This window comes from Salvelinus fontinalis, chromosome 1, assembly GCF_029448725.1.
Source record: "Salvelinus fontinalis isolate EN_2023a chromosome 1, ASM2944872v1, whole genome shotgun sequence".
NCBI lineage: Eukaryota > Metazoa > Chordata > Actinopteri > Salmoniformes > Salmonidae > Salvelinus > Salvelinus fontinalis.
Window position 1 is genome coordinate 99,963,911 of NC_074665.1, and position 24,504 is coordinate 99,988,414.

A 24,504-nucleotide genomic window follows, 5' to 3' on the forward strand; every position below is an offset into this window, starting at 1 on the left:
CTAGGCCACTCCAGGACCTTGAGATGCTTCTTACGGAGCCACTCCTTAGTTGCCCTGGCTGTGTGTTTCGGGTCGTTGTCATGCTGGAAGACCCACCCACGATCCATCTTCAATGCTCTTACTGAGGGAAAGAGGTTGTTGGCCAAGATCTCGCAATACATGGCTCCATCCATCCTCCCCTCAATGCGGCGCAGTCGTCCTGTCCCCTTTGCAGAAAAGCATCACCAAAGAATGATGTTTCCACCTCCATGCTTCACGGTTGGGATGGTGTTCTTGGGGTTGTACTCATCCTTCTTCTTCCTCCAAGCACGGCGAGTGGAGTTTAGACCAAAAAGCTCTATTTTTGTCTCATCAGACCACATGACCTTCTCCCATTCCTCCTCTGGATCATCCAGATGGTCATTGGCAAACTTCAGACAGGCCTGGACATGCGCTGGCTTGAGCAGGGGGACCTTGCGTGCGCTGCAGGATTTTAATTGTAGTGTGTTACTAATGGTTTTCTTTGAGACTGTGGTCCCAGCTCTCTTCAGGTCATTGACCAGGTCCTGCTGTGTAGGTCTGGGCTGATCCCTCACCTTCCTCATGATCATTGATGCCCCACGAGGTGAGATCTTGCATGGAGCCCCAGACCGAGGGTGATTGACCGTCATCTTGAACTTCTTCCACTTTCTAATAATTGCGCCAACAGTTGTTGCCTTCTCACCAAGCTGCTTGCCTATTGTCCTGTAGCCCATCCCAGCCTTGTGCAGGTCTACAATTTTATCCCTGATGTCCTTACACAGCTCTCTGGTCTTGGCCATTGTGGAGAGGTTGGAGTCTGTTTGATTGAGTGTGTGGACAGGTGTCTTTTATACAGGTAACGAGTTCAAAGAGGTGCAATTAATAGAGGCAATGAGTGGAGAACAGGAGGGCTTCTTAAAGAAAAACGAACAGGTCTGTGAGAGCCGGAATTCTTACTGGTTGGTAGGTGATCAAATACTTATATCATGCAATAAAATGCAAATTAATTACTTAAAAATTATACAATGTGATTTTCTGGATTCTTGTTTTAGATTCCGTATCTCACAGTTGAAGTGTACCTATGATAAAAATTACAGACCTCTACATGCTTTGTAAGTAGGAAAACCTGCAAAATCGGCAGTGTATCAAATACTTATTCTCCCCACTGTAGCTTTTTATGGTTTTGGAATTATGGGTTAACTAGGACTCAGGTATGGAGTTACCATACATTATGGGTCAGCTAGGACTCAGGTATGGAGTTACCTTACATTATGGGTCAGCTAGGACTCAGGTATGGAGTTACCATACATTATGGGTCAGCTAGGACTTAGGTATGGAGTTACCATACATTATGGGTCAGCTAGGACTCAGGTATGGAATTACCATACATTATGGGTCAGCTAGGACTCAGGTATGGAGTTACCATACATTATGGGTCAGCTAGGACTCAGGTATGGAGTTACCTTACATTATGGGTCAGCTAGGACTCAGGTATGGAGTTACCATACATTATGGGTCAGCTAGGACTTAGGTATGGAGTTACCATACATTATGGGTCAGCTAGGACTCAGGTATGGAGTTACCATACATTATGGGTCAGCTAGGACTCAGGTATGGAGTTACCATACATTATGGGTCAGCTAGGACTCAGGTATGGAGTTACCTTACATTATGGGTCAGCTAGGACTCAGGTAGGGAGTTACCATATATTATGGGTCAGCTAGGACTCAGGTATGGAGTTACCTTACATTATGGGTCAGCTAGGACTCAGGTATTGGAGTTACCATTGTCATGACGTTGCCCTCTTTGGGTACAGCAAGCTCCATCCCCCTCTCCCTGCCTCTATCTGCCCCCTACAACTCGGCTGCTGTGGTCAGAGAGAGGTCATAAATTCCTGAGGAGATGAGCTCCTCATGACCACAGTATAAAGATAGAGTGAAGTTTCATAGAGAACAAAGGAATTTCTTCCACCTCACAGAACTTGAGGTCCGAACAACATTTATGTTCCAGAGAAGGTATAAAAGATCGTTGAAGAATCCAGCTATGAACTGGTCCGTTTGTTACATTTTGGTGAAGCTCATGGAAGACGGTGCGGCCACATTACCATAACGCTGTTTATATAATAGCCTCAGATATGAGGTTTACATCTAATTGTTGTATAAGATGAATGAGTGAGGATGATACTGTTTGTAAAGTTGTGTAATGTGATTTTGGACTGTTTAATGAAGGAAACTCCAATTCCCTTTTTGAGTTTAACTAAATCAGAGGACCGCCCATAAGCCCAGTTAGGGTCAGGCATCCTGGGACAAGCCCTTTTCTGCAATTCCGAATAAAACCCCAACTTTGAGAAATTCTCAACAGACCATGTTTCTCTCAATCATGAGAGGACAAAGGTTGCAGACCAGCTCACCTCGATAACGAGAGGGCCAAGGTTTGAGACCAAACTGCTGAATCTTTTAACCATACCACGTGGTTAAACTCTTAGACTATCGATACCGACAGAATAAGAACAAGTCTTTGATATTAATTACTAGTCTGCAGCTAGGAATTCGGTATCATTGAATGCGAAGAACGACAACCGCCGAAACATCCATTCTACAACAACACGAATGAATGTCACTCTGAACTACCCACGACAGAGAGAGAGAGGACGGAAACTCTCCAACAGAAACTAACTTTTCAACAGCGATCAAGACGACACACTGAGCGTAAATATATATATATTGATTACAATTGTTCCCGAATGAGTGAGCGTTCATGTGCAAAGGATTAGCATTTCAATTGTTATAATTATTAACTCTGTAGTGACTTCTCAGTCGACCCCCACTTCCCTTTTGTCTAACAAGCCTCCATGCTGGTTTAGCCCACTAGGGCACATTATCCTATCATTTCTTGTAACCATATTTACTTTGTTTGTTTATGCATTTCTGTGAATTACTTAGTTAGTCAATAAATGATTTAAGACAATTGATGTATGGATGACTCATAGTGAAGACTGGGTTCGTGCAGATAACCAACAATTTACGACGTTTGGAATGAGACTAATGAATTATTTACTTTACCTCACGTTAATCAGAAGACTATTGATCAGACATAAAAATATCTGAAAGGTTATATTAGCAAATTCTAACTTTGTAATCTGAATATTTTCCTTGGTGCCCAGACTTCCTAGTTAATTACAGTTACATGATTAATCAGTTTAATCGCGTAATACTAATTACAGAGAATCTTTGATAATAACTAAAGTCTTTATTTAATGATAGTAAAGACACAACAACATATAAGTCTTGACCATACATGAACTAAGAAAAATGCTACTATACACCATTAAGTTTTCTGTTTAAATCGGACTATTTTTGTTCTGATCATGGATGGACTCTGTAGCCTATCAAATTATCTGTGTTTTGGAAACGTGTTTTTACACTATCAGAGATTTGTATTCCCTGTTTTGTGGGTACTTTGAAAGCGCCTCTGACGGCAATATCACATACCTTGGGGCCTCAAAATAAGTTTTGAAATGGATTACGAATAGCCTTTATTAAATGGTTGACATAATTCTGTCAAAGTGATGACTCCTTGTCCCATATCACTAGAATACATGAACACTAGAAGATGTAGTCTCTCTCTCTGGGACTCCTTGTCCCATATCACTTCTCTAATGTCACAAATACTAATTGACTTCCACCACCTAAATGAGTCCAGCGTACATCTGAGAGACAACTTCTCCAATGAAGATATTCTATCCTACCACCACTTCTTAAATTCATTCATTAAATGTGACTGGTCCATCAGTGATCCAGGTGAATCAGAGACTACCTCTCTCTAGTCTAGTGGTCCTCTACAGCCTCAACACATACTGTTCTATAACATCAATCTATGGTCTGAAGATCCTGGGATATGAAGGACACAACTTACCCAGTTTACTGGTGGGATTGTTTTCAACCTCTGTAGACACAGATAATATTATAAAAGTCAGGGAAAATTAATGTAAACAACATTATGTGTTTTCCACTTCTTTAGAAGTTACATGGAAGAGACATTGGTTCACATAATGTTAGTACAGGGACGATCTGAAGACACAACTTACCTCGCTTCCCAGTGAGGTTAACTGTAAAACATGTAGAGTAGATGGAAGACAGTGAGAACATCATTAACATGAACACTAGAAGATGTGGTCTCTCTCTGGGACTCCTTGTCTCAGATCAATTCACTAATATCACAAATCCTAATTGAGTTCCACCACCTAAATGAGTCCACCATACCTCTGTGAGACAACTTCTGCAATGAAGATATTCTACCTACCACCACTTCTTAAAACCTGTTATGGCTGCACGCTGAATATTGAAAAAACTGGAAAATGTGTGCACATTTTCAAACGGCCTCCTAAGAAACTTTTTATTTTCCAATATGCATATATTTACTACTGTTGGATAGATAACAGTCTGTAGTTTCTAAAAAGGTTTGAATTGTTTCTCTAAGTCGAACAGAAATATTTTTACAGCCATTTTCCCAGCCGAATTGAGTTTCCCAAAATGCGATGTGTCTCTTTAAGACCTTCTCTATAAAAGGCCATTTGACTTGGGACCATAGGGACACGTCAGAGGCGTACGTCAGACTGTAATGCGGAAGTGAGAATTGAAAGGAGTCGAATATCTCGTCCCTGGACTGAATAACAGAACTTCTTGTGAGACCTGCGCAGTTAAAATAAAAATCCGGGCGCGAAGGATAATTTGATCTCGGCTTCTGGAACAAGGTACATAACGTTGAATATGATGCCTGACTACGATATTATTTGCTACATGTCACAAAATCATCCTAAAGTAGGTTTTTTCAATATACTTTAATTATATTATTGCAATTTATTCTGGACTTTAGATGTGAAACGACGGAAGAATTTTTTGAAGAAACGCTTTCTGGCGCAGCAATGCTACCGTGCTAGCTAACCAAAGAGGGAAATCATTCGTTCTGGAACCCAACTAAAGACTCTACTGGACATTGGACCCCGTTACAACATTCTGATGGAGTACCAAGAAAGATAAGACCCAATTTGGGATGCTTTTTCATATATATGTCGAACTGTTGAATGCTAACGCTGCTAACTATGCTAGGCTAGCGCTTGACTAGAATCAATGCTGCCTTATGCTAGCTTATGATGTTAGCTAATATAACGATATATTGTGTTTTCGCTGTAAAACACTTCAAAAATCGGAAATGTTGTCTGTATTCACAAGATATCTGTCTTTCATTAGTTATCCACCATATGTTTTTCTGAAATGTTTTATGAGGTGTAATTAGTAGCCGACGTTGGTGTATGTATTTTCTCTGGCTACTCCCGGCTGGATTCAGACTGTAGCTATGTATTAGCATTTTTGGGTAGCATCAATGTAAAACAGATTTATAGCTAAAATATGCACTTTTTATGAACAAAACATAGATTTATTGTGTAACATGTTATATGACTGTCATCTGAGGTCGTTTTTTCTGGGCTCTTTAGGTTGGTTTTAGTTTATTTCGGTTGGTTGTGCATGCTACTTCAATCATAATTCATACTTCATAATCATAATTCATACGTGTCTGTCCACTTTTGTATTTGGTGGTGAGCTAACATAAATATATGTGGTGTTTTCTCTGTAAAACATTTAAAAAATCGGACATGTTGGCTGGATTGACAAGATGTTTATCTTTCAAATGCTGTATTGGACTTGTTAATGTGTAAAAGTTAAATATTTTTAAAAAATAGATTTTGAATTTCGCGCTCTGCAGCTGTTGTCATTTTCGGTCCGAGGTCGGGCTTGCACCCCAAACAGGTTAATTTCATTAAATAAATGTGACTGGTCTATCAGTGATCCAGGTGTATCAGAAACTACCCACTGGGCAAACTACGTCATCTTAACATGGATATTTGGGTAATATTTGGTTGAGACGTTGATCAATGAGATTACAACCTACAGTATATGTAAAGACTGCCAAAAGTTAGTTGAATTTCCAATGTGTTATAACTAGGTTTTCAACCATCTAAAATCACAACCAAATGACAGTGGAAAAACAATGTTAGATTTTTTTGTTTGGTTGTCACCCAAATGTCTATCACTGACCTTTCAACTCATTGAAAGTACAGCAAAGTTCAAATGGGAAGTCAATGTCAGATATTTTGTTTATTTATACAACCGATTAATGTGAATATCCATGTGCTTCAACTAATAGCAGAGACAAATGACCTGGATTGCAGTTCAAATGTTAAAAACATAAAATGGTTGACATAATTCTAGCAAAGTGATGATCTGAAGGCACTACTTACTTAGCTTCCCAGTGAGGTCATCTGTAAACATGTAGAATAGATGGAAGACAGTGAGAACATCATTAACATGAACACTAGTAGATGTAATCTCTCTCTGGGACTCCTTGTCTCATATCACTGTTCCAACATCGAAGGAAGATCTTCAATATGCTCAAAATAGCCTTCTTAAAGTGTTTTCCTACTTGAAGTCAGTAAATTAAAGAAAATGTTACTTTTGTCGTTCTAATAATGTTAGTGAAGTGATGATCTGAAGACACTACTTACTATTCTGGTCCCAGAGGGCAACTGTAAACATGTAGAGTAGATGGAAGACAGTGAGAACATCATTAACATGAACACTAGTAGATGTAGTCTCTCTCTGGGACTCCTTGGTCGGGATTCAATCCAATGTGCAGTATACGGCAGGGCTCTTCACAGCTGACAATGTACTTTTTAAAGGCATTTTCACTGGCATTCACAGAGATCACATTCATGGTAAACACTGCACATGTTGACTCAAGCGTAAAATACTTTAAAAAGTATGTTACAGTGTGCTGTGTTATAATGCGCCTTGAATTGAATCCCGGCCCTTGTCTCATACCACTGTTCTAACACCCGAAGGAACACCTAGGGCCAATCAGAAGCTGAAACAATATCAAAGCGTCAGCCCCGCCACTGTTGTTTTGGTAAAAGCTGAGGGAGGGGCTGGAGAAATGTCACTTTCAAATTCGTAGACAGCGCTATGGATGCCACGAATGACCTTACATGATGCTGTATCAAAATGATTGTTTTAAATATGTTTTAGACTGTACAGTGTTTGTTTACATTTACTTTGTTTACAAACATTGGGGTAAATAAAGAGCCATGCAGTGATTTGAAAGGCTGGTCATGGCTCACATCAACACCATCATCCCAGAAACCCTAGACCCACTCCAATTCGCATACCGCACCAACAGATCCACAGATGATGCATTCTAAAACTCTCTCCACACTGCCCTTTCCCACCTGAACAAAAGGAACACTTATGTGAGAATGCTGTTCAATGACTACAGCTCAGTGTTCAATACCATAGGGCCCTCGAAGCTCATCACTAACTAAGGACCCTGGGGTCCCTGTTACCTACCCTTACCACGGGCCGCAACCCAGGTGGTAAGGGTAGGTAGCAACACATCTGCCACACTGATCGTCAATACTGGAGCCTCTCAGGAGTGCGTGCTTAGTCCCCTCCTGTACTCCCTGTTCACCCATGACTGCGTGGCCAAACACGAATCCAACACATTCATTAAGTTTGCTGACGACACAACAGTGGTAGGCCTGATCACCAACAACAATGAGACAGCTTATAGGGAGGAGACCTGGCAGTGTGGTGCCAGGACGACAACCTCTCCCTCAATGTGAGCAAGACAAAAGAGCTGATCGTGGACTACAGGAAAAGGCGGCCGAACAGGCCCCCATTAACATCAACAGGGTTGTAGAGGAGCGGGTCGAGAGTTTCAAGTTCATTGGTGCCCTTATCACCAACGAACTATCATGGTCCAAACACACCAAGACAGTCGTGAAGAGGGCAAGACAACACCTTTTCCCCCTCAGGAGACTGAAAAGATTTGGCACGGGTCTCCAGATCCTCAAAAGTTCTACAGCTGCACCATCGAGAGCATCCTGACCAGTTGCATCACCACATTGTATGCCAACTGCTCGGCATCTGACAGTAACCATACATCACTGGGACCAAGCTTCCTGCCATCCAGAACCTACTGTCAGGTCCATAAATATTTGAACATTGACCAAGTTATTATTATTTTAGCTGTCTACCACAGCATATTGGAGTTTAAATTAAATAATGAATGTGAGCTGAAATCCACATGTTGTGAACAGTGTAGGAATTACAGCATTTTTATATGTGGGCCCCCCCCTTTTTTAAGGGACCAAAAGTAATTGTACAATTGGCTGCTCAGCTGTTCCATGGCCAGGTGTGATATTCACTCATTAGATAATTTACCAGTAAGCAGATAAAAGGTCTAAGGTTGATTTGTGGCATTTGCATTTGTAATCTGTTACTGTTAACCCTCAATATGAAGTCCAAAGAGCTGTCACTGCCAGTGAAGCAAGCAATCATTATGCTGAGAAATCTAAACAAACCCACCAGAGAGATAGCAAAACCATTAGGTGTGGTCAAATCAAACTTTTGGTACATTCTTAAAAAGAAAGGACACACTGGTGAGTTCAGGAACACCAAAAGGCCTGGAAGACCATAGAAAACAACTGTGGTGGATGACAGAATAATTCTATCCCTGGTGAAGAAAAACCCCTTCACAACAGTTGGCCCGATCAAGAACACCCTCCAGGAGGTAGGCGTATCGGTGTCAAAGTGACTTCACCAGAGTAAATACAGAGGGTTTACCACAAGACGTAAACCATTGATTAGCCTCAAAAACAGGAAGACCAGATTAGAGTTTGCCAAAAAACATCTAAAAAAGCCTGTACATTTCTGGAACAATATCCTATGGTCAGATGAAACAAAGATCAACTTGTACCAGAATGATGGGAAGATAAGAGTATGGAGAAGGGAAGGAACAGATCATGATCCGAGGCATACCACATAATCTGTGAAGCATGGTGGAGGTGGTGTTATGGCGTTGGCATGTATGGCTGCTAATGGAACTGGTTCCCTTGTATTTATTGATGATATGACTGCTGACAAAAGCAGCAGGATGAATTCTGAAGTGTTTAGGGCTATATTATCTGCTCAGATTCAGCCAAGTGCTTCAAAACTCATTGGACGGCGCTTCACAGTGCACATGGACAATGACCCGAAACATACTGCAAAAGCAACCCAATACTTTTTTATTAAGGCAAATAAGTGGAATGTTCTGCAATGGCCAAGTCAATCACCTGACCTGAATCCAATTGAGTATGCATTTCACTTGCTGAAGGTAAAACTGAAGGCAAAACGCCCCGAGAACAAGCAGGAACTGAAGACAGCTGCAGTAACGGCCTGACAGAGCATCACCAGGGAAGAAACACAGCATCTGGTGACGTCTATGGGTTCCAGACTTCAGGCAGTCATTGACTGCAAAAGGATTTGCAACCAAGTATTAAAACTCACAATTTAATTTATGATAATGTTAGTTTGTCCAATTACTTTTGAGCCCCTAAAATTAGGGGGACCATATATAAAAAGTGCTGTAATTAACACTGTTCACCCGATTAGGATGTAAATATCCTAAAAATAAAGATGAAAGTCTGCACTTTCAGCTCATCTTGATTGTTTCCTTTCAAATCCATTGTGGTGGCGTACAGAGCCAAATTGATAATAACTTGGTCAATGTCCAAATATTTATGGACCTGACTATACAGTATATACTAGGCGTTGTCAGAGGAAGGCCCAAAAAACTGTCAAAGACTCCAGTCACCCAAGTCATAGACTGTTCTCCTTGCTACCGCACGGCACGCGGTAAAGGAGCACCAAGTCTAGGTCCAAAAGGCTCCTTAACAGCTTCTACCCCCAAGCTATAAGACTGCTGAACAATTAATCAAATAGCCACTCGGACTACTTACATTGACCCCCCCCCCCCCCCTTGTTTTTACACTGCTGCTATTCGCTGTTTATTATCTATGCATATTCACTTTACTCCTACCTACATGTACAAATTATCTCGACTAACCTGTACCCCTGCACATTGACTCTGTACCGGTACCCCCTGTATATAGCCTCGTTATTGTTAATATATTGTGTAACTTTTTTTATTATATTTTTTATTTTGTTTATTTAGTACACATTTTCTTAACTATATTTTCTTGAACTGCATTGTTGGTTAAGGGCTTGTAAGTAAGCATTTCCCAATAAGGTCTACACCTTGTTGTATTCGGCGCATGTGATACAAACTATTTGATTTGATTTAAAACAAGTTTATATTTTGGCATCTGATGGGGTATAACAGTTAAACTAAGCTCTTTAATCATTTATATGTTATACTCTTCAAGAATCAATGGGTACACATATCATTTGTCTATAAGTCCAAAAATGGATGTATCAACTACCGATTGCCCCTTTGTGCCCAGCAACAACAAAAAAAGTAAAATACTTCATATAATTCTAACAAAGTGATGATCTGAAGACACTACTTACCCCTCTCGTTCCTCAGGTCATCTGTAAACATGTAGAGTAGATGGAAGACAGTGAGAACATCATTAACATGAACACTAGAAGATGTAGTCTCTCTCTGGGACTCCTTGTCTCAGATCAATTATCTAACGTCACAAATCCTAAATCAGTTCCACACACCTAAATGAGTCCAGTGTACCTCTATGAGACAACTTCTCCAATAAAGATATTCTATCCAACCACTTCTTATTTTCATTCATTAAATGTGACTGGTCCATCAGTGATCCAGGTGTATCAGAGACTACCTCTCTCTAGTCTAGTGGTCCTCTACAGCCTCAACACATCCTGTTCTAGAACATCAACATTAATGTGACTGGTCCATCAGTGATCCAGGTGTATCAGAGACTACCTCTCTCTAGCCTAGTGGTCCTCTACAGTCTCAACACATCCTGTTCTAGAACATCAACATTAATGTGACTGGTCCATCACTGATCCAGGTGTATCAGAGACTACCTCTCTCTAGTCTAGTGGTCCGCTACAGTCTCAACACATCCTGTTCTATAACATCAACATTAATGTGACTGGTCCATCAGTGATCCAGGTGTATCAGAGACTACCTCTCTCTAGTCTAGTGGTCCTCTACAGCCTCAACACATCCTGTTCTATAACATCAACATTAATGTGTCTGGTCCATCAGTGATCCAGGTGTATCAGAGACTACCTCTCTCTAGCCTAGTGGTCCTCTACAGTCTCAACACATCCTGTTCTAGAACATCAACATTAATGTGACTGGTTCATCAGTGATCCAGGTGTATCAGAGACTACCTCTCTCTAGTCTAGTGGTCCTCTACAGTCTCAACACATCCTGTTCTAGAACATCATTCTATGGTCTGAAGACACTGGGATAAGAAGGACACTACTTACCCAGTTTACTGGTGAGATCATTCTCAACCTTATCTGTAGACATAGATATTAAGAAAAGTCAGGGAACATTAATGTGAACAACATTATGTGGGTTCTACGTCTTTAGAAGTTATAGAAGAGACATTGGTTTACATAATGTTATCAACGTGATGATTTAAAGATACTACTTACCTTTCTCCTTACTGAGGCGATCTGCAAACATAGATATAGAGTAGATGGAAGACAGAGAGAACATAATTAACATGAACACTAGAAGATGTAGTCTCTCTCTGGGACTCATTGTCTCATATCAATGTTACAACTTGAGATAATAGTTAAGGAACATTATAATGTGTGTTTTTCTAGTGCCTTCAGAACGTATTCACACCCCATGACTTTCTCCACAGTGTTGTGTTACAGCCTGAACTTAAAATAGATGAAATTAAGAACACACACATTTAGAACACACAATACCCCATAATGTTACTGATCTACACACAATACCCCATAATGTTACTGATCTACATACAATACCCCATAATGTTACTGATAAACACACAATACCCCATAATGTTACTGATCTACACACAATACACCATAATGTTACTGATCTACACACAATACCCCATAATGTTACTGATTAACACACAATACCCCATAATGTTACTGATTAACCCACAATACCCCATAATGTTACTGATCTACACACAATACCCCATAATGTTACTGATCTACACACAATACCCCATAATGTTACTGATCTACACACAATACCCCATAATGTTACTGATCTACACACAATACCCCATAATGTTACTGATCTACACACAATACCATATAATGTTACTGATCTACACAACAATACCCCATAATGTTACTGATCTACACAACAATACCCCATAATGTTACTGATCTACACACAATACCCCATAATGTTACTGATCTACACACAATACCCCATAATGTTACTGATTAACACACAATACCCCATAATGTTACTGATCTACACACAATACCCCATAATGTCACTGATCTACACACAATACCCCATAATGTTACTGATCTACACACAATACCCCATAATGTCACTGTTCTACACAACATTACCCCATAATGTTCGGAACTCAGTTGTCAGAGAGGAAGGAAACTTATCAGGGATTTCACCATAAGGCCAATGGTAAAACAGTTACAGAGTTTAGTAGTTGTGATAGGAGAAAACTGAGGTTGGATCAACGATATTGTAGTTACTCCATAATACAAACCTAAATGAGTGAAAAGAAGGAAGTCTGTTCAGAATAAACATATACCAAAACATACATCCTGTTTGCAACAAGGAACTATAGTAATACTGCAAAAAATGTGACAAATAAATGTACTTTGTGTCCTGAATACAAAGCGTTATGTTTTGGGAAAATCCAACACATCACTGAGTACCACTCTATATATTTGCTAGCATGGTGGTGGCTGCAACATGTTATGGTTATGCTTGTCATCGGCAAGGACTAGGGAGTTTTTTAGGATAAAAAAAACTGAATGGAGCTAAGCACGGATAAAAACCTAGAGAAAAAACTGTTTCATTCTGCTTTCCAACAGACACTGAGAGACAAATTCACCTTTCAGCAGGACAATAACCTAAAATACAAGGCCAAATCTACACTGGAGTTGCTTACCAAGATGACATTGAATGTTCCTGAATGGACTAGTTACAGTTTTTACTTAAATCAGGTTGAAAATCTATGACAGAGCTTGAAGAATATTTAAAACAATAAATGGGCAAATATTGTACATTCCTGATGTGCAAGGGTTTTAGAGACTTACCCAAAAAGACTCACAGCTTTAATTGCTGCCAAAGATGTTTCTAACATGTATTGAATCAGGGGGTTGAATACTAATCTAATAAAGACACTGTACATTAGTGTTTTTATTTGTCAATAATCTGTAATACGTGTTAGTATTTTTCTACTCCCATATTTTGTGTAGATCATTAACCAAAAATGACAATTAAACACATTTGAATCTTATTTTGTAACACAACAAAATGTGGAAAAAGTCAATGGGTGTGAATACTTTCTGAAGAAACTGTACATCTATAGCGGAGACATTGGTTTACATAATGCTAGCAGCATGATAATTTGAAGACACTACTTACCCTTCTCATCCTTGAGGTAATCTGTAAACATGCAGAGTAGATGGAAGACAGTGAGAACATCATTAACACATCTTCAATGTGTTCAAAATAACCTTTTTACATGTTTTCCTACTTAAAGTCTGTAGATTAGAGATAATTAGACTTTTGTGGTTCTAATAATGTTATCAAAATGATGATCTGAACACACTACTTACTATTCTGGGCCGAGAGGTTAGCTGTAAATATGTAGAGTAGATGGAAGACAGAGAGAACATCATTAACATGAACACTAGTAGATGTAGTCTCTCTCTGGGACTCTTTGGTCAAGGATTCAATCCAATGTGCATTAAACGGCAGTACACTTCACAGCTGACAATGCACTTATTAAAGGCATTTTCCACCTGCATTCACAGAGATCACATCCATGGTAAACACTGCAAATGTCGACTCAAGCATAAAATACCTTTAAAAGTCTGTTATAGTGTGCTGCGTTATAATGCACCTTGAATTGAATCCCGGCCCTTGTCTCATAACACTGTTCTAACATCAGAAGGAACACCAAGGGCCAATCAGAAGTTGAAACAATAACAAAACGTGATCCCCACCACTGTTGTTTTGGTAAAAAGCTGAGGGAGGGGCTGGAGAAATAATATCACTCTCAAATTCATAGACAGAGCTATGGATACAAGGACTGACCATCCATGATACTGTATCAACATAGTTTAAATATTGTAAATTCTTCAAGATTAAATGGGTACATATAATTCATTTATAAGTTTAAAAAATGGATTTAGCAACTACCGATTGTCCCTTTGTGCTCAAAAAAATGTGTGTTTTGCATAAATGTATCAGAGTAATGATCTGAAGACACTACTTACCCTTCTCCTCCCTGATTTCATCTGTAAACATGTAGAGTAGATGGAAGACAGTGAGAACATCATTAACATGAACACTAGTAGATGTAGTCTCTCTCTGGGACTCCTTGTCTCATATCAATGTTACAACATCAGATAAATGTCAGGGAACATTAATATGTACAACATGATGTGTTTTCTACTCCACTAGAAGTTACATCTATAGAAGAGACATTGGTTTATATAATGTTATCAAAGTGATGATCTGAAGACACTACTTACTATTCTGGGCCCAGAGGTCAACTGTAAACATGTAGAGTAGATGGAAGACAGTGAGAACATCATTAACATGTTACAGGGTCCACAGGAAATCACAGACTACAAAAACAAAAACAGCCACGTCACTGATACCGACGTCATGCTTCCAGACAAACTAAACACCTTCTTTGCCTGCTTTGAGGATAATACATTGCCACCGTCGCGGCTCGCTAACAAAGACTGCGCACCCCCCCCCCTCCTTCTCAGTGGCTGACGTGAGTGAAACATTTAAACGTGTTAACCCTCGCAAGGCTGCTGGCCCAGATGGTATCTCAAGCCGTGTACTCAGAGCATGCGCAGACCAGCTGGCTGGTGTGTTTACAGACATATTCAATCGCTCACTATCCCAGTCTGTTGTCCCCACATGCTTCAAGATGGCTACCACTGTTGCTGTACCCAAGAAGGCAAAGATAACTGAACAAAATAACTACTGCCTGTCGCACTCACTTCTGTCATCATGAAGTGCTTTGAGAGGCTAGTCAAGGATCATATCACCGCCACCTTACCGGCCACCCTTGAACCACCTCAGTTTGCATACCACCCCAACAGGTCCACAGATGACGCAATCGCCATCTCACTGCACACTGCCCTGTCCCATATGGACAAAAATAATACTTATGTAAGAATGCTGTTCATTGACTACAGCTCAGCATTCAACACCATAGTACCCTCCAAGCTCATCATCAAGCTGGTGGCCCTGAGTCTCAACCCCGCCCTGTGCAACTGGGTTCTGGACTTTCTGACGGGCCGCCCCCCCCCCAGGTGGTAAAGTTAGGAAACAACATCTCCACTTCGCTGACCCTCAACACTTCTCTGCTGCCAATGACTGGAATGAACTACAAAAATCTATGAAACACTTATCTCCCTCACTAGCTTTAAGCACCAGCTGTCAGAGCAGCTCACAGATTACTGCACCTGTACATAGCCCATCTATAATTTAGCCCAAACAACTACCTCTCCCCCTACTGTATTTATTTATTTATTTTGCTCCTTTGCACCCCATTATTTCTATCTCTACTTTGCACATTCTTCCACTACAAATCTACCATTCCAGTGTTTTACTTGCTATATTGTATTTACTTCGCCACCATGGCCTTTTTTTGCCTTCACCTCCCTTATCTCACCTCACTTGCTCACATTGTATATAGACTTATTTTTCTACTGTATTATTGACTGTATGTTTGTTTTACTCCATGTGTAACTCTGTGTTTTTGTATGTGTCGAACTGCTTTGCTGATCTTGGCCAGGTCGCAATTGTAAATGAGAACTTGTTCTCAACTTACCTTCCTGGTTAAATAAAGGTTAAATAAAAAATAAATAAAAAAAATGTATTCCATCTCCTGCACCTTGCCTATGCCGCTCGGCCATCACTCATCCATATATTTATATGTACATATTCTCGTTCACCCCTTTAGTTTTGTGTGTAGTAGGTAGTTGTTGGGAATTGTTAGATATTACTGCACTGTTGGAACAAGAAGCAAAAGCACATCGCTACACTCGCATTAACATCTGCTAACCATGTGTATGACCAAGAAAATTTGATTTGAACATGAACACTAGAAGATGGTAGTCTCTCTCTGGGACTCCTTGTCTCATATCACTTCTCTAACGCCACAAATCCTAATTGAGTTCCAGGCACCTAAATGAGTCCAGCGTACCCCTGTGAGACAACTTCTCCAATGAAGATATTCTACCCTATCACCATGTCTTAATTTCATTAATTAAATGTGACTGGTCCATCAGTGATCCAGGTGTCTACAGTCTCAACACATCCTGTTCTAGAACATCAATATTAAATGTGTTATCTACTTCCCTAGAAGTTACATCTATAGAAGAAACATTGGTTTATATAATGTTGTTATTAAGGTGATGATCTGAAGACACTACTTACCTAGCTTCCCAGTGAGGTCATCTGTAAACATGTAGAGTAGATGGAAGACAGTGAGAACATCATTAACATGAATACTAGTAGATGTAGTCTCTCTCTGGGACTCATTGTCTCATATCAATGTTACAAAATCAGAAGGAACATCTTCAATGTGCTCAAAATAACCTTCTTACATTTTTTCCTACTTATAGTTGGTAAATTTGAGAAAATTGTACTTTTGTGGTTCTAATAATGTTATCAAAGTGATGATCTGAAGACACTACTTACCTAGCTTCCCAGTGAGGACATCTGTAAACATGTAGAGTACATTTTTACATTTTAGTCATTTAGCAGACGCTCTTATCCAGAGAGACTTACAGTAGAGTGCATACATTTTATTACATTTTTTACATACTGAGACAAGGATATCCCTACCGACCAAACCCTCCCTAACCACGCTATGCCAATTGTGCGTCGCCCCACGGACCTCCCGGCTGTGGCCGGCTGCGACAGAGCCTGGGCGCGAACCCAGCCCAGCCTGGGCGCGAACCCAGAGACTCTGGTGGCGCAGCTAGCACTTGCGCTGCAGTGCCCTAGACCACTGCGCCACCCGGGAGTAGATGGAAGACAGTGAGAACATCATTAACATGAACACTAGTAGATGTAGTCTCTCTCTGGGACTCCTTGGTCGGGATTCAATCCAATGTGCGCTATACAGCAGGACACTTCACAGCTGACAATGCACTTTTTAAAGGCATTTTCCACCGGCATTCACAGAGATCACATCTATGGTAAACACTGCACATGTCGACTCAAACTTAAACTACCTTTAAAAGTCTGTTATAGTGTGCTGTGATATAATGGAGTGATATTATTTTAATTGAATCCCGGCCCTTGTCTCATACCACTGTTACAACATCAGAAGGAACATCTAGGGCCAATCAGAAGTTGAAACAATAACAAAGCGTCATCCCAGCCACTGTTGTTTTGGTAAAAGCTGAGGGAGGGGCTGGAGAAATAATATCACTCTCAAATTCATAGACAGAGAGATGGATACAAGGACTGACCATCCATGATGCTGTATCAACATTATAGTTTTAAATATGTTTTGAGGCCACATAGTGTTTGCTTGTATTTACTTTGTTTACAAATATTGAGACAAAACAAGGTTATATTTGGGGTTCTGATGGAGTACAACAGTTAAACTAAGCTCTTTAATCATTTATAAGTTATATTCTTCAAGAATCAATGTGTACAAAATTATTTTTAAAGTCAAAAAACGGATTTAGCAACTAACGATTGTCCCTTTGTGCTCCAAAAAAAATGTGGTTACATAAATGTATCAGAGTAATGATCTGAAGAGACTACTTACCCTTCTCCTTCCTAATTTCATCTGTAAACATGTAGAGTAGATGGAAGACAGTGAGAACATCATTAACACTAGTAGATGTAGTCTCTCTCTGGGACTCCTTGTCTCATATCAATGTTACAACATCAGAAGGAACATCTTCAATGAGCTCAGAATTACCTTCTTAAAGTGTTTTCCTACTTGAAGTCAGTAAAATAAAGAAAATGTAACTTTTGTGGTTCTAATAATGTTTTCAAAGTGATGATCTGAAGACAGTACTTACGATTCTGGGCCCAGAGGTTAACTGTAAACATGTAGAGTAGATGGAAGACAGTGAGAACATCATTAACATGAACACTAGTAGATGTAGTCTCTCTCTGGGACTCCTTGGTCAGGATTCAATCCAATGTGCGTTATACTGCAGGACACTTCACAGCTGACAATGCACTTTTTAAAGGCATTTTCCACCTGCATTCACAGAGATCACATTCATGGTAAACACTGCACATGTCAACTCAAGCGTAAAATACCTTTAAAAGTCTGTTACAGTGTGCTGTGTTATAATGCACCTTGAATTGAATCTCAGCCCTTGTCTCATAACACTGTTCTAACATCAGAAGGAACACCAAGGGCCAATCAGAAGTTGAAACAATAACACAGTGTGATCCCAGCCACTGTTGTTTTGGTAAAAAGCTGAGGGAGGGGCTGGAGTAATAATATCACTCTTAAATTAATAGACAGAACTATGGATGCAAGGACTGACCATCCATGATGCTGTATCAACATTATAGTTTTAAATAGGTTTTGAGGCCACATCGTGTTTGCATACATTTACTTTGTTTACAAACATTGAGATAAAACAAGGTTATATTTTGGGTTCTGATGGAGTATAACAGTTAAACTAAGCTCTTTAATCATTAACAAGTTATATTCTTCAAGAATCAATTGGTAAATATTATTCATTTATAAGTCAATAAATGGATGTAGCAACTACCGATTATCCCTTTGTGCTCAAAACAATTGTGTTTACGTAAATCTAGCAAAGTGATGCTCTGAAGACACTACTTACCCATCTCCTCCTTGAGGTCATCTGTAAACATGTAGAGTAGATGGAAGACAGTGAGAACATCATTAACATGAACACTAGAAGATCTAGTCTCTCTCTGGGACTCCTTGTCTCACATCACTTCTCTAACGTCACAAATTCTAATTGAGTTCCAGGCAACGTGAGACTACTTCTCCAATGAAGATATTCTAGACCTACCACCACCTCTTAATGTCATTCATTAAATGTGACTGGTCCATCAGTGATCCAGGTGTATCAGAGAATACCTCTGTCTAGTCTAGTGGTCCTCTACAGCCTCAACACATCCTGTTCTAGAACATCAACATTAATGTGACTGGTCCATCCGTGATCCAGGTGTATCAGAGACTACCTCTCTCTAGTCTAGTGGTCCTCTACAGCCTCAACACATCCTGTTCTAGAACATTATTCTATGGTCTGAAGACACTGGAATATGAAGGACACTACTTACCCAGTTTACTGGTGAGATCCTTTTCAACCTTATCTGTAGATACAGATAATAAGAAAAGTCAGGGAACATTAATGTGAACAACATTATGTGGGTTCTACGTCTTTAGAAGTTATAGAAGAGACATTGGTGTACATAATGTTATCAACGTGATGATTTAAAGATATTACTTACCCTTCTCCTTACTGAGGTCATCTGTAAACATGTAGAGTAGATGGAAGACAGTGAGAACATCATTAACATGAACACTAGTAGATGTAGTCTCTCTCTGGGACTCCTTGTCTCATAACAAAATTCCAAATCAGATAAAAGTCAGGGAACATTAATATGCACAACATTGTACGTTTCCTACTTGACAAGAAGTTAGATCTACATAAGAGATATCGGTTTACAGTTGAAGTCGGAAGTTTACTTACACCTTAGCCAAATACATTTAAACTCAGTTTTTCACAATTCCTGACATTTAATCCTTGTAAAAAATCCCTGTTTTGGGTCAGTCAGGATCACCACTTTATTTAAAGAATGTGAAAAGTCTGAATAATAGTAGAGACAATGATTTATTTCAGCTTTTATTTCTTTCATAACATCCCCAGTGGGTCAGAAGTTTGCATACACTCAATTAGTATTTGGTAGCATTGCCATTAAATTGTTTAACTTAGGTCAAACGTTTTGGGTAGCCTTCCACAAGCTTCCCACAATAAGTTGGGTGAATTTTGGCCCATTCCTCCTGACAGAACTGGTGTAACTGAGTCAGGTTTGTAGGCCTCCTTGCTCGCACACGCTTTTTCAGTTCTGCCCACAAATGTTCTATGGGATTAAGGTCAGGGCTTTGTGATGGCCACTCCAATACCTTGACTTTGTTGTCCTTGAGCCATTTTGCTACAACTTTGGAAGTATGCTTGGGGTCATTGTCCATTTGGGAGACCCATTTGCGACCAAGCGTTAACATCCTGACTGATGTCTTGAGATGTTGCTTCAATATATCCACATAATTGTCCTTCCTCATGATGCCATCTATTTTGTGAAGTGCACCAGTCCCTCCTGCAGCAAAGCACCCCCACAACATAATGCTGCCACCCCCGTGCTTCACGGTTGGGATGGTGTTCTTCGGCTTGCAAGCCTCCTCCTTTTTCCTCCAAACATAACAATGGTCATTAAGGCCAAACAGTTTTATTTTCGTTTCATCAGACCAGAGGACATTTCTCCAAGAAGTACGATCTTTGTCCGCATGTGCAGTTGCAAACCATAGTCTGTCTTTTTTATGGTGGTTTTATAGCAGTGGCTTCTTCCTTGCTGAGCGGCCTTTCAGGTTATGTCGATATAGGACTCGTTTTACTGTGGATATAGATACTTTTGTACCCGTTTCCTCCAGCATCTTCACATGGTCCTTTGCTGTTGTTCTGGGATTGATTTGCACTTTTCACACCAAAGTACGTTAATCTCTAGGAGACAGAACGTGTCTCCTTCCTGAGAGGTATGACAGCTGCGTGGTCCCATGGTGTTTATACTTGCATAATATTGTTTGTACAGATGAATGTGGTACCTTCGGGCGTTTGGAAATTGCTCCCAAGGATGAACCAGACTTGTGGAGGTCTATAACTTGTGGAGGTTTTGGCTGATTTCTTTTGATTTTCCCATGATGTCAAGCAAAGAGGCACTGGGTTTGAAGGTAGGCCTTGAAATACAGTCGTGGCCAAAAGTTTGGAGAATGACACAAATATTAATTTTCACAAAGTCTGCTGCCTCAGTTTGAATGATGGCAATTTGCATATTCTCCAGAATATTATGAAGAGTGATCAGATGAATTGCAATTAATTGCAAAGTCCCTCTTTGCCATGCAAATGAACTGAATCCCCAAAAAGCATTTCCACTGCATTTCAGCCCTGCCACAAAAGGACCAGCTGACATCATGTCAGTGATTCTCTCGTCAACACAGGTGTGAGTGTTGACGAGGACAAGGCTGGAGATCACTCTGTCATGCTGATTGAGTTCGAATAACAGACTGGAAGCTTCAAAAGGAGGGTGGTGCTTGGAATCATTGTTCTTTCTCTGTCAACCATTGTTACCTGCAAGGAAACACGTGCCGTCATCCTTGCTTTGCACAAAAAGCGCTTCACAGGCAAGGATATTGCTGCCAGAAAGATTGCACCTAAATCAACCATTTATCGGATCATCAAGAACTTCAAGGAGAGCGGTTCAATTGTTGTGAAGAAGGCTTCAGGGCGCCCAAGAAAGTCCAGCAAGCGCCAGGACCGTCTCCTAAAGTTGATTCAGCTGCGGGATCGGGGCACCACCAGTACAGAGCTTGCTCTGTAATAGCAGCAGGCAGGTGTGAGTGCACCTGCATGCGCAGTGAGACGAAGACTTTTGGAGGATGGCCTGGTGTCAAGAAGGGCAGCAAAGAAGCCACTTCTCTCCTGGAAAAACATCAGGGACAGACTGATATTCTGCAAAAGGTACAGGGATTGGACTGCTGAGGACTGGGGTAAAGTCATTTTCTCTGATGAATCCCCTTTCCAATTGTTTGGGGCATCGGGAAAAAAGCTTGTCCGGAGAAGACAAGGTGAGCGCTACCATCAGTCCTGTTTCTCAGCCAAGGGAGTGGGCTCACTCACAATTTTGCCTAAGAACACAGCCATGAATAAAGAATGGTACCAACACATCCTCCGAGAGTAACTTCTCCCAACCATCCAGGAACAGTTTGGTGATGAACAATGCCTTTTCCAGTATGATGGAGCACCTTGCCATAAGGCAAAAGTGATAACTAAGTGGCTCGGGGAACAAAACATCGATATTTTGGGTCCATTTTCAGGAAACTCCCCAGACCTTCATTTGTGGTCAATCCTCAAGAGGCGGGTGGACAAATAAAACCCCACAAATTCTGACAAACTCCAAGCACTGATTATGCAAGAATGGGCTGCCATCAGTCAGGATGTGGCCCAGAAGTTAATTGACAGCATGCCAGTGCGGATTGCAGAGGTCTTGAAAAGAAGGGTCAACACTGCAATTATTGACTCTTTGCATCAACTTCGTGTAATTGTCAATAAAAGCCTTTGACACTTAGAAATGCTTGTAATTATACTTCAGTATTCCATAGCAACATCTGACAGAAATATCTAGACATTGAAGCAGCAAACTTTGTGGAAATAAATATTTGGCCACGACTGTACATCCACAGGTACACCTCCAATTGACTCAAATGTCAATTAGCCTATCAGAAGCTTCAAAAGCCATGACATAATTTTCTGGAATTTTCCTAGCTGTTTTAAGGCACAGTCAACTTAGTGTATGTAAACTTCTGACCCACTGGAATTGTGATACAGTGAATAATAAGTGAAATAATCTGTCTGTTAACAATTGTTGGAAAAATTACTTGTGTCATGCACAAAGTAGATGTCCTAACCGACTTGCCAAAACTATAGCTTGTTAACATGACATTTGTGGAGTGGTTGAAAAACGAGTTTTAATGACTCCAACCTAAGTGTATGTAAACTTCCGACTTCAATTGTACCTGTGGCCTCAAGGTAAGTTTTGAATTGGATTACACATTGCCTTTATAAAATGGTTCACATAAATCTTTCAAAGTGATGATCTGGGACTCTTGTATCATATCAATGTTACAACATCAAATAAAATTCAGGGAACATGAATATGCGTAATATTATGTGTTTTCTACCACTTCTTAATTTATTTAAATACATGGGACTAGTCTATCAGTGATCCAGGTGTATCAGAAACTACCCACTGGGCAAACTACATCATTTCAACGTGGATATTTGGGTAATATTTGGTTGAGACGTTGATCAATGAGATTACAACCTACAATGTATTCACCCACTAAAAAAGACAGCCAAAAATGTGTTGAATTTCCCATGTGTTATCCCTATGCTTTAAAACCATCTAAAAGCACAACCAAATTCCAGTGGAAAACTATTTTAGATTTGGGCTTTTGTTGTCACCCAAATGTCTAAACCTGTGCTTTCTACTAATTTAAAGCAATGTAACGGTCCTGACCAGTTTTATGTTGTTTTTGTATGTGTATTGGTCAGGGCGTTAGTTTTGGGTGGGCAGTCTATGTTATCTGTTTCTATGTTGGTTTTGGTTGCCTGGTATGGCTCTTAATTAGAGGCAGGTGTTTTGCGTTCTCCTCTAATTAAGAGTCATATTTAGGTAGGGTGTTCTCACTGTTTGTTTGTGGGTGATTGTCTCCTGTGTCGTTGCATGTATTTACCATACGGGAATGTTTCGGTTTGTTCGTGCGTTTATGTAGTCTGTTCCTGTGTCAGCGTGCTTCGTGTATTTGTAAGTTCGTTTGTTCAGGTCTGTCTACATCATTTTGTTAGTTATATCAAGTATAGTTCGTTTTCGTCTTGGTCTGTTTTGTTTATTTAATAAATCATCATGTATTCACAACCTGCTGCGCCTTGGCTCGATCACTACTCCACCTCTTCTTATGAAGAGAGAGAGGAACGCCATTACAAGCAAAGCAAAGTTCAAATGGGAATACAATGTCAGATATGTGGTTTATTTAAAAAACAGATTAATTTGAATATCCCTGTGCTTCATTTAATAGTAGAATCAAATGACCTGGATTACAGTTGAGATTTAAAAAAAAAAAAAACATAAAATGGTTGAAACCAATAAAGTGATGATCTGAAGACACTACTTACCCTTGTCCTTCCTGAGGTCATCTGTAAACATGTAGAGTAGATGGAAGACAGGAGGAAATATCATTAACATGAACACTAGTAGATGTAGTCTCTCTCTGGGATTCTTTGGTCGGGATTCAATCCAATGTGCGCTATACAGCAGGGCACTTCACAGCTGACGATGCACTTTTTAAAGACATTCTCCACCGGCATTCACAGAGATCACATTCATGGTAAACACTGCACATGACGACTCAAGCGTAAAATACCTTTAAAGGTCTGTTACAGTGTGCTGTGTTGTAATGCGCCTTGAATTGAATCCCGGCCCTTGTCTCATACCACTGTTCCAACATCAGAAAGAACATCTTAAATGTGCTCAGCAACAAAAAAAGACTAAATGTTTCACAAAATTCTAGCAAAGTGATGATATAAAGACCCTACTTACCCTTCTCCTTCTTGAGGTCATCTGTACACATGTAGAGTAGATGGAAGACAGAGAGAACATCATTAACATGAACACTAG

At 40.1% G+C, this 24,504-nt stretch overlaps 1 protein-coding gene across 1 annotated transcript in view; it reads right to left on the reverse strand.

Annotated features, from left to right (window-relative positions):
* LOC129865278 (butyrophilin subfamily 3 member A2-like) overlaps window positions 1-24,504 on the reverse strand; it is a 53,987-nt gene that overhangs the window by 17,074 nt on the left and 12,409 nt on the right. The window contains exons 11-30 of the mRNA XM_055937928.1: window positions 24,427-24,447; window positions 24,003-24,023; window positions 19,507-19,527; window positions 19,336-19,368; window positions 18,870-18,890; window positions 18,084-18,104; window positions 17,825-17,845; window positions 16,741-16,761; window positions 16,477-16,497; window positions 14,550-14,570; window positions 14,292-14,312; window positions 13,629-13,649; window positions 13,435-13,455; window positions 11,478-11,498; window positions 11,307-11,339; window positions 10,407-10,427; window positions 6,563-6,583; window positions 6,299-6,319; window positions 4,088-4,108; window positions 3,916-3,945 (exon numbers count right to left, since the gene is read on the reverse strand). Of these exons, the coding sequence (XP_055793903.1) occupies window positions 3,916-3,945; window positions 4,088-4,108; window positions 6,299-6,319; window positions 6,563-6,583; window positions 10,407-10,427; window positions 11,307-11,339; window positions 11,478-11,498; window positions 13,435-13,455; window positions 13,629-13,649; window positions 14,292-14,312; window positions 14,550-14,570; window positions 16,477-16,497; window positions 16,741-16,761; window positions 17,825-17,845; window positions 18,084-18,104; window positions 18,870-18,890; window positions 19,336-19,368; window positions 19,507-19,527; window positions 24,003-24,023; window positions 24,427-24,447 (453 nt within the window). The remainder of the gene's footprint in view (window positions 1-3,915; window positions 3,946-4,087; window positions 4,109-6,298; window positions 6,320-6,562; window positions 6,584-10,406; window positions 10,428-11,306; window positions 11,340-11,477; window positions 11,499-13,434; window positions 13,456-13,628; window positions 13,650-14,291; window positions 14,313-14,549; window positions 14,571-16,476; window positions 16,498-16,740; window positions 16,762-17,824; window positions 17,846-18,083; window positions 18,105-18,869; window positions 18,891-19,335; window positions 19,369-19,506; window positions 19,528-24,002; window positions 24,024-24,426; window positions 24,448-24,504) is intronic.